At 37.3% G+C, this 9,929-nt stretch overlaps 1 protein-coding gene and 1 pseudogene across 2 annotated transcripts in view; both read left to right on the top strand.

Moving 5' to 3' along the window:
• LOC113589841 (hemicentin-1-like) overlaps nt 1-9,929 on the top strand; it is a 222,667-nt pseudogene that overhangs the window by 185,651 nt on the left and 27,087 nt on the right. The gene's annotated exons all lie outside the window — the stretch shown is intronic.
• Nucleotides 5,391-8,636, top strand: LOC113569061 (uncharacterized). The gene is made up of 7 exons (XM_026997183.3): nt 5,391-5,513; nt 5,635-5,943; nt 6,148-6,246; nt 6,336-6,389; nt 6,786-6,875; nt 7,250-7,311; nt 7,516-8,636. The coding sequence occupies exons 1-7, from the start codon at nt 5,471-5,473 to the stop codon at nt 7,714-7,716; spliced, it is 858 nt and encodes a 285-aa protein (XP_026852984.3). The 5' UTR covers nt 5,391-5,470; the 3' UTR covers nt 7,717-8,636.

Raw genomic sequence — 9,929 nt, 5'->3', positions numbered from 1 at the left:
CATGGAACTCACTGCATTTGGTTGGTTTTGAAATGTGTGTGTGTGTGTGTGTGTGTGTGTGTGTGTGTGTGTGTGTGTGTGTGTGTGTGTGTGTGTGTGTGTGTGTGTGCTATTTTTCATTTTACCTTATAAAGTGACTCACCTTGTGCTATTTGTAAAATAAGTCAATTTATGTTTGTGGGTTACTGTGTAGTTCTATGAAGGCTAGACTGAAATGCTACAAAAATAAATCTGAAAATGATGAGGAAGAATGTGTTTCATGATGTTCGTAAAATGTCCCTCAGTCTGTCTATCAACTGGAAAATATATTCATATTTGGCTACATAGACTGTATATACAATCTGTGGTGGACTCACATTGTGAATTTTTTAAGCCACCGAGATGGTAGACATAAGATGTGTAATTTAAAAAGAAAGTTTGTTGTCTGGGCCGTTCACTCACGGGAATGGGTGTGGATAAAAGCTGAATCCAGCCATAAAGAGGCATCAGACACACACACACTGTCTTCCAGTCCACTTCTATATACAGTCTGTTTGGCTGTTTTCAGTTAGATCTGTTTATATAAGTGAATGAGTGAATAATAGTGAATAAGTAAAGTTCTGTTTTGGGATCACTGTATGGAACTGTTCACTGTAACGTTGAAAATGACAACGTCTCTTTATTTTAAAAAAACAATTAAAAAAAAAAAACAGGATTCTTGGCAAAACACTGTCATAACTGTCTGGCCTAACAGTCTTTGATAATCATTATACAATGGTTTTATGTGTGTGTGTGTGTGTGTGTGTGTGTTGTGTGTGTGTGTGTGTGTGTGTGTGTGTGTGTGTGTGTGTGTGTGTGTGTGTGTGTGTGTGTGTCATTGAAATGATCAACTTTTATTTAAAAACATCCCACATATGCAAGAACAAGAGAAATCATTCTATGAAGGCTAGTCTGACATGGTACAAAAGTACATCTGAAAATATTCATTAAGAATGTTCTTAAAATGTCTTAAAATGAAATTAAAACCCTTTAAATAACATGAGATGATGTAAAAAGAAACCATCATTTATTAAACATGTAAATACTTGGACATTTCTAAAGCTGCTTTGTAACATCTATTGTAAAAAGCGTTGAATAAATAAATTTTGAATTTTGAATTTGAAAAGCATTGATTAAATTAATTAAGGAATTAATTGGATGTAATTAAAGTATTAGATAATGTCATGTTATGGCCCCGCCCCCTCCTCAAACGTCTTGGTGTGTGCGTGTGTGTGTTCGTCCACGTTGCCATGCCCTTTCATGTCATCCAACTGTTCTGTATTATGTGTAATCCTCTTGTGTGCATATATGTCTCTTGTGTTGTAGTACGTGTTGTTGGTGTTTGAAAGGTGTTTAGTGAGGTGTGCGGTGTTAGATGTGTCGTCTGTGTGTAAAATAAAGACGTATGTTTGAATGTGCCCCTTCTCTGCATCCTATTAAGCCTCAAATTGTCACAGATAAATAAAATTAATTAATTAAAGTAATTAAATAACTTGATTTAAAAAAAAACATAACTAGTATTTAAAAAGTGTAAATTTATTACACACATATGGAACAAAATTGGATTAGAATCGCTAATGTATATTCAAATGCAAAATAGGTCAATTCACTGATTATATATAGTTTATTAAATCAAAACCTTTTTTACATATGAAGGATAACAGTTCAGAATTAAAGTTTAATGACACTAGCTTTATCACTACCCACAAAGCTATGCAAGTTAAGAAAATAATCTTGGATACTCAAAAGGTTGAACTGAAGCAAGTTCTCGCATCAAAACTCTGAACCACTGATGTGTTGTGATCACCTCATCTCATCGCAGTTTCATACTCTTATTAACATTTAACACCATTGTGTAAAGTGTTTGTCTTAAAATCACTGTTTGAAAAGTTGTAGGGAAAATATTCTGTGAGATGCCTCGTCTGCTCTCAGCAGTGGGTTTACTACAACACCACATCATCAATGCTAAGACATTTACTACATCACTACCTCCTCAATGCTAAGACATTATAAGACATAGAAACATCCCTTGCTGAAGCCAAACAACCTTGTCAAGAGGCCAAGTCTGAATGTATGAGAATTAGAACAGTATAGTTTTTCCTGTGTGCCTCAACAAGATGTGTTCTGAGTGTATTCTGAATATATTTATTTATTCCAGGACTAACACTGGATGTAGGTATCTAACTCAGCAAAGAGATTTTGAAGACATGTACAAAAATAATTTTTTGTCATTTGCTTTAATATCATGCTTTAATGTTGTTTTTTAATGCACTGGAACAGTTTTAAAAGCCATATTAAAAAAAAATGTAAAGGATAGTCCAGATCATTTCAATGCACAGAAAAAAATATTTATATCTTTAAATATGATTTTTAATAAGGTGATGTCCACAACCATCAAACGAAGACTTTAGTTAAGAGAACAGTGTGGCAGACATCAGAATAGTGGAATGAAAGCTCTAGATTGAGAATTCTTTCTGTATACATATTTTGCACAGGTATCAGGTAACAGCAGTTATAGACTCTATATAGTAGGACTATATAGTAGGTTGATCATTTGTATTATTTTTACACAATGCACTCACAAAGGCCGGACATAAAGCACTGTGGCTTAAAACCACATGGTAGAAACCACTGCCAGGTACTAATATAAAGGTCAAGTTTCAGATATTCTCATGAGAGCAAAGCATATGAAGTATTAATGGTATGAAATGGTTCATTTGTGGTTAATTTTATTTTCCTGTAAATACACAAAGCTCATTCTTTAAAATGAAAACAGACATTTCTGTAACATGGTGCAAATTTTAAAAATGCACACAAGTTCAGAAACACAGTAAATTCTGCCACACCACAACATAAGTGTTTTTGGAGGACACATTTGTGATTACCACAGTTTTATCATTGATAGGCTGAAACAGAATGAACTACCTATTCATTCTCTGCATTATTGCATACTGTATTTACTGTTGCTAAGTTGTACAGAATGCAGCCTTAAAGAATGATGATAAAAATTCCATTTAACCCAACTCAATTTCTGACTAAATGCGTAGCTAGCTGGCTACATTCAGAGTGTGTTAATAGGTTACAGTAGAGTTGGATGGTGTAGCTGGTCTGTTACAAAGGTCAGAACTGATGTTTCTCTCTTTGTCAATTCAGGAGAAGTTTTCACATGGAGCTCTTAATTCAATGAGAGAATCATTATTCTACAGTAATGGAGGTCTAGCACATTCAGAAAGCCTTGAAATGATACATGAAAATATCAAGCTGAATAACATAATTGTTAATAGGAAACATTTGGAATTTGCTAATATAAAATACGTAGTAGTATGTAGCTAGCAGGCTCCATTCAGAGTGTGTTAATAATTTACACTATACTTTGATGGTTTATCTGGTCTGTTATAATAACCATTTTGGTTGAGGTGGTCGTGCTGGTTTCCTTCTTGCTATTTAGTCTGAAGTGTGATGTTTTTACATGCATACAAATATGATTTGAATAACACTCTAAATGTAGGTATTTGGACACTGAGTTATTTTATACAGTATCTCATTAGGTTGAATAGGATTTTAAAATAGTAACGCATACACTGTAGCTGATGCAATCACACTCGATAATACTCTTTGTGTTAAAGTAGCCAATCTAGTCATTGTGGTGCTGAACATCTCCATCTCAGACCACTATTTAATCATGTATAAAAAAGCCCTGAACTATTATTATTAGACATATTTATATAGCACCTTTCTCTAATCTAAGAACAGACAGAAACCAGCTTTTTACAATCAAATCACATGAGAAACCACAGCCCCCTGGGGGAATGCACTGGATGTACGGGAGGTTAAGACCAGAACAGAATACAATCAGAGTGCATCAGCAGCAGGGTCAGTGACCTCAGACTACAGACTGGAGTGTATGTTTGTGTGTACAAGTGTGCATGAGTGAGAGAGAGAGTCAGAGAACACATGTGTGTTTATGCATATGTGTGTGTGTGTGTGTGTGTGTGTGTGTGTGTGTGTGTGTGTGTGTGTGTGTGTGTGTCTTTGTGCATCGGCGTAAGTGAGTGATAGAGAGAGAGTCAGTAACCTCCGTCTACAGAGTGGGTGTGTGTGTGTGTCAGAGAGAATGACATTGACCAGACAGAGAAAGCGAAGATTACAGAGTTGTAGTATATGACAATGAAAACCTTTATTTTCTTTAATCACATTACTATCTCAGTGAAATCCTACATCCTCTCATACACAGGACAGGTTGGCTGTGGAGAAAAAAGGCAGCAAATCTTGAATTTTCTGACTTAAAGTCATTACATAATTTGTCAGAACATGTATTCCAACAATGTTAGGGAGGGTTAGAGGGGGTTTGGTTGGGAGAAAAAAAGCAGGAAAATTGTAACTTTCTGGCCTAAAGTCATTACATCAATTTTGTCAGAATGTGTATCCCAGCATAATGAACCATGTCAATATCACTATGATGCACTTTTACTGTATGTGAGTAATGTCTTTGTGATGCTGTTCTACCACATGTTCCAGTACACAGGCCTTAGTTCAGTTCCACCTCTTCTGCTGGTGCAGTATGACCCAAAGGTGGATTTATAAGTGCTGATCTCAAGAACGTGGGACCAAGATCATCCTGTGCTCTTTAAAAAACGTGATCAGATAATCTGAATAACAGAGTGAAATTTGTTCCTGAAAAGTATCACAGAGGGTTTCAGTCCAAATCCATCACTCTGAGATTGTACACTAAGTGGAAAGAGGCTGAAGACTAGTGAGTGTCAGAGCCACTATCCAAGATGAAACAACCAAGATCCAATACACCAGGATATTGGCCCCAAGTGAAGAAGTGGTTATTGAGTACCTCAGACAGTAGAAACAGACATGTTGACATGTCTGTAAGTAATATAGTGCAAGAAATAAGGACAACAACACTTTCACACATTTTAAATTTGTGCCTTTTTAAAACTTCCAACTGCCAAAAGAGTTTTTTTAACCATTAGATGGCAATATAACCTTGTGCTTATGAAAGAAAACTAAATCATACAAAGCTAATTTTAAAGAGTAGCACCAGCACCAGATTAAAGTTATGAACCCAAACAACTCTAAAATGTCCCTGCTCATGTAAGTGCTGGACATAACAATTACTGCTTGTATACATTTTGGACATAACTGTGTGTGTATGTGCGAGTGTGTATGTGTGTGCGTATGTGTGTGTGTGTGTGCATGGGGGTGGTCGGTCGGGGGTCTGGTTTCTATGATGTGTGGAGAGTTTGAGCATGAGAACAGAGGCTTTACTTCCTCCAGTGAAACCACAGGGCCTTGACTAGTAAGATGCTTCTCCTCACATCTCATCATGTCTCACCACGTCTCTGCTTTCACACATTTCAGTTAGTAGCTGTAGCAGGTCTGCAGGAGGTGGTCAGAGCTCTGGGGACAAAGTTGTTGAGGACAAAAATAAATATTATAGACAATGATGAAAATTATTCATCTTGGTATCTGTCTCTTTCTCTCAGGTAAGTTGTTCCTCCCCTAAAGAAGCTTACATTGTTTGAAGGATAGCAGTGGGAGAATATGACATACACATATAGATGGCTTACAAATTTACATTCTTGTGCATTGTAACCTGTTTGACAGCAACAAGATACAAAACATCTGGGGTTACAATCATTGGATATGAACGAAAGACAATCACATTTAAGTGTACTCATAAGTGGGCTCAAGATAACAGGAAGTACTTCTGTAAGGATCCTTGTCAAAGAGCCGAGGACATCCTTGTTGACTCAGATAAGCCATCCAATGGGAGATACAGCCTGATGGATGATGGGACAGACTTCAGTGTGACTATCACTCGACTGGAGAGGGCAGACTCTGGCAAATACTGGTGTGGGGTGGACAGAATGTTTATAGACACATATAATGATGTCGTCCTTAAAGTTTTGGATGGTAAGCTTTTAACATTATAGAGATCATTTAGTTTATAAAGATGAAACTACCATTTTAAGAATGGCTGATGATACAAACTCTAACAAATAATTACATGTATTTTCATATATCTCTTTCATACTTCTCTCTCTCTCTTTCTCTCTCTCTCTCTCTCATTCTCTCTCTCTCTCTCTCTCTCTCCCTCTCTCTCTCTTTCTCTCTCAGCACCACAAACCTTTGTAACTTCAACCTCTCAGTCTCCTTCTCCAACCACAATCAGTTTTGTGGAAAACATTTCAATATCTGTCACCACCAATGCTACAGGTACACACACACAAACGTATACATGCTCTATTCTGTAAATAACCATTCAACTAGTAAATTTCTATGGACTGACGTTTCATCTCTCTTAGTTTCTGTTCAGGTTAATATAGCATCAAATCAGGTATATGATGACCAAAACTCTGGTAAGAATCTTCTAGTATTTTATTTTCCCAGTTTCAGAACTTTAAGAACCCCAGAACACATATTCACAACCTCCCACACATGCACTGAAAGACAGACACATAATGTAGCGTAAAAGAACAGGCCTCGGATGTGGTTTTTGTCACCATGGTTACTGAGTTTAAAAAAAAAAAGGTGGTATACATCATTCTTTCAAATTTCTCAGAGGACAACCTCCCATGGTTTTGTTCAGGAAGCTGTGTGAAGAAAGAGGTAGCAGGCCAGTGTATTGTGCACACAGAGGATGCACAGCAAGACTCATTAACACATTCAGTTTCATTCTGTTGTGGAACAGCAAAAACACTGAAAACAGTGACTAAGGAAAAAGAGTAAAAGAAGACGTGTGTTTCTTTTGACAGTTTGGAAGCTTTATCTCACTGTCTCACTGTGTGTCCTGTTGATGACGTCTGTGGTTTGGATTCTTATGTTTTTGTCCTTACATTACAAGGGTAAGACTTTCAGTAGAATCACACACATTTGCTTGGACATCTAGACTGCAGGCACATTTTTATAGATTTCTTGTACAGTAAGTCTGTTTGATCTTAATGACACATTCATTACATTTTATTATGTAATGTGGTTTTCACATTTCTATACTTCTTGTGTTTGTGTGGGCATTACTCTCTAGCCTTGACCTAAGAGACACAGTTTAGCTCTTCAGTTTGGTAATCCTGAGGTAACTTCCTTATACCCCATGTGCGGTCTAGACCTGTGTACTGTGAAGCTGATTTTGGACAATATATTTTGTTAAATTCACTGTACAAAAACAAAAATGAATGAAAACAGAATATCTGAATCTTTTTCATTGACATGTTACATCCAGTATGTAGCCACTCCTTTTTGGAGCCTTTTGTGAGGTCCTGGTGTCATCCAGGAAGAAGACAGGTGAGTGACGGGGGGCTTAGCCAATAAGAGATTCAAGTCATAATGCTGAAGTAAACAACTTCCAAAAACATCATGATATATAAAAAAAATATTATTACGCCTTCATTTAGTTTAGAAATAAATGGCTTTAAGAGATTCTGATTCCCAAATGAAGTCTCTAACCCTAGTGTTTTAAGAACTTTTTTCTCTGTTATCTGTCCACAGTTTGAGGTGTCTGAGTATGAGAGGGATCAATTTGGAAACCAGAACTCCGTGAGCCAGAATCAGACTCCAGAAGCTGATACTGAACTAGACAATGAGAACATTCACACTGGTACCACAGACTATGAGAATGTTCATGTTGCTACCACAGTCTATGAGAACCTTTTCACTGCTACAACGAAATTTTCTGTGCAAAATACATAAACATTATAGTGTTGACTGACTGATTGAAGCACAGCTTTCTCTCAGCACCAGCTGTTATACATTATATATTATATCTGTTATAGACATACACAAAAAAACCTTTAGCTGTAAATGAAGTAGCTGGCATGCTCTTCATCATATCTTGGTGCAGATAGTTGTTTGTGCTGCACAGTTGTGCTTCTGCTGTGCATCAGATGGGCCTGATGTACGGCTGGACAATGTTTTGAGATCTCTGTGGTGAGAACGAGTGAAAGAACATCAGGTCGGCCCCCAGAGAGATTCTGCACACAAAGATTCCACCTTCCTCCACAACTTCAGTCAACTGGAGTGAACACGTGAGCAGGGCGAGACAATGACACCCAAATCAAAGTTCACTATAATGCCAGGACACATGCCTAAATAAGCTTACATAGACACACACGCACAAGAAAATCCAGATTACTTTCATAAAAGGTCTGAGCATTTGTGTCACATTACGGCCTCACCACCATCCTCAAATGTCTTTAGGTGTGTTCGTCTGTGTTGCCACGCCCTCTTGTGTTGTCCACTAGTTCCGTATTATGTGTAATCGTCTGGAGCGTATATATGTCTCATGTCTCATAGTAAGTTTGTTGGTGTTTAAGGAGTGTTTAGCGTTCGTTCTTTATCTGTGTTGAAATAATAAATGTGTCTGATCATGCCTCTTCCCCGCATCCTGATTGCCTCGAAGCATCACAATTTTACATTTATTCATGCAAATCTTAAAATAATCTTCAAACAATCATGTTTAATTATATCGGTATGAGGTAAGTAAATACATTTTAAAATTTCTACAACAGAAACAGCAATATGGCCCATCCTCAAAATCAGACATTTTTGTTATTAAAATTTGATATTTGTTATTCCAAAGTTCTGACTGAAAAATGTGTGTGAATTTTACATCTTGACCCAGATCCAGCCAATAAAATATGGTTGTCATACCTTCACCCTTTTCGCCCAACAATCTCTCTCTCTCTCTCTCTCTCTCTCTCTCTCTCTCTCTCTCTCTCTCTCTCTCTCTCTCTCTCTCTCTCACACACACACACACACACACACACACACACGCTTTTCCTGTATACTGTGTTTTGTGGTTTATTACTATGGCAATGGTCTCTGTATTGTTTTCTCAACATCTGCAAGAAGAATGAGAGTACAAATGAAAGTGTGCTACAGTAGAATGTAACACACACATACAAACCACACATTGATGCATACACAGACACACAAACATTGACACACACACACTGGCAGCCATGCATTTAAATAGTTCAATAATCCTCCTCACTAATACACTTCATTCTAGCAAATTTTCCTTAAGTAGCTGCATACTAATATAGCACCTGTCAGTCATTCTCTTTGTCAGTTTTAATAGTATAACAATATAGTTATAGTTATGGTTTATAAACATATAGTTATAATAAGAAACTCAACAGGATCTAATTCTTACTATTGTACACTGTCACTGCCAGTGATTGTACCTGTCATGCACTATTTATCAGCCACCATCTAACTCAGCACTTAACAGCTCAACCCTACACAGGACGGCTGCAGCACTGGGTATGGCCACTGGGGGGCAGCCTATTCTGATCACTGCGGTGATGCTCATGTGGTAGTGGCATGATCATATGCAAAACACAGCAGTATCAGTGTCACTGCTGGACTTATAGTGGCCTGCCACATAAAATAATATCAGGTTTATTCATATAGTCAGTAAATTACCATAGATAGATGATGGTTAGACATTTGTGCTTGGCAACAGAAGAGCTGTTTTTGTATACCTACATTGCGTCTCTAATAAATAGGGTTTTTCATAGAAGCATAATGCAAACTAATTCTTAACAGTGTTGCATGCAATGTAGGAAAGATCTGCATTATAGCAATCCCTCCCTCTAGTAAGCAAACATGACATGTTCCAAATAAACCACCACTGTGTAGAATTAAAAAGGTTGTGGGTGTTGTTATCCAGTTTACTCACTTCCTCAGTTTTCTCAAGTGTAATAAAACTTTGTCAAGTGTAATGAAACAGCTGGAACTTACTGTGGTGTTCTCATACACAGGACAGGTGGATGTGTTCAAATCATCAGGACAGGGGTGAACAGTTTGTGTAAAGGTGGCAATAGAAGCACATATGAAAGCAGAGCATTCACAGCAAACACTCTCGTCCAGACTTACATGTTTGTTGGAACCACACAACA

The sequence above is a fragment of the Electrophorus electricus genome, chromosome 18 (genome assembly GCF_041902795.1).
Source record: "Electrophorus electricus isolate QZ-2024a chromosome 18, ASM4190279v1, whole genome shotgun sequence".
Taxonomy (NCBI): domain Eukaryota; kingdom Metazoa; phylum Chordata; class Actinopteri; order Gymnotiformes; family Gymnotidae; genus Electrophorus; species Electrophorus electricus.
This window is presented reverse-complemented; position numbering and strand designations above follow the sequence as displayed.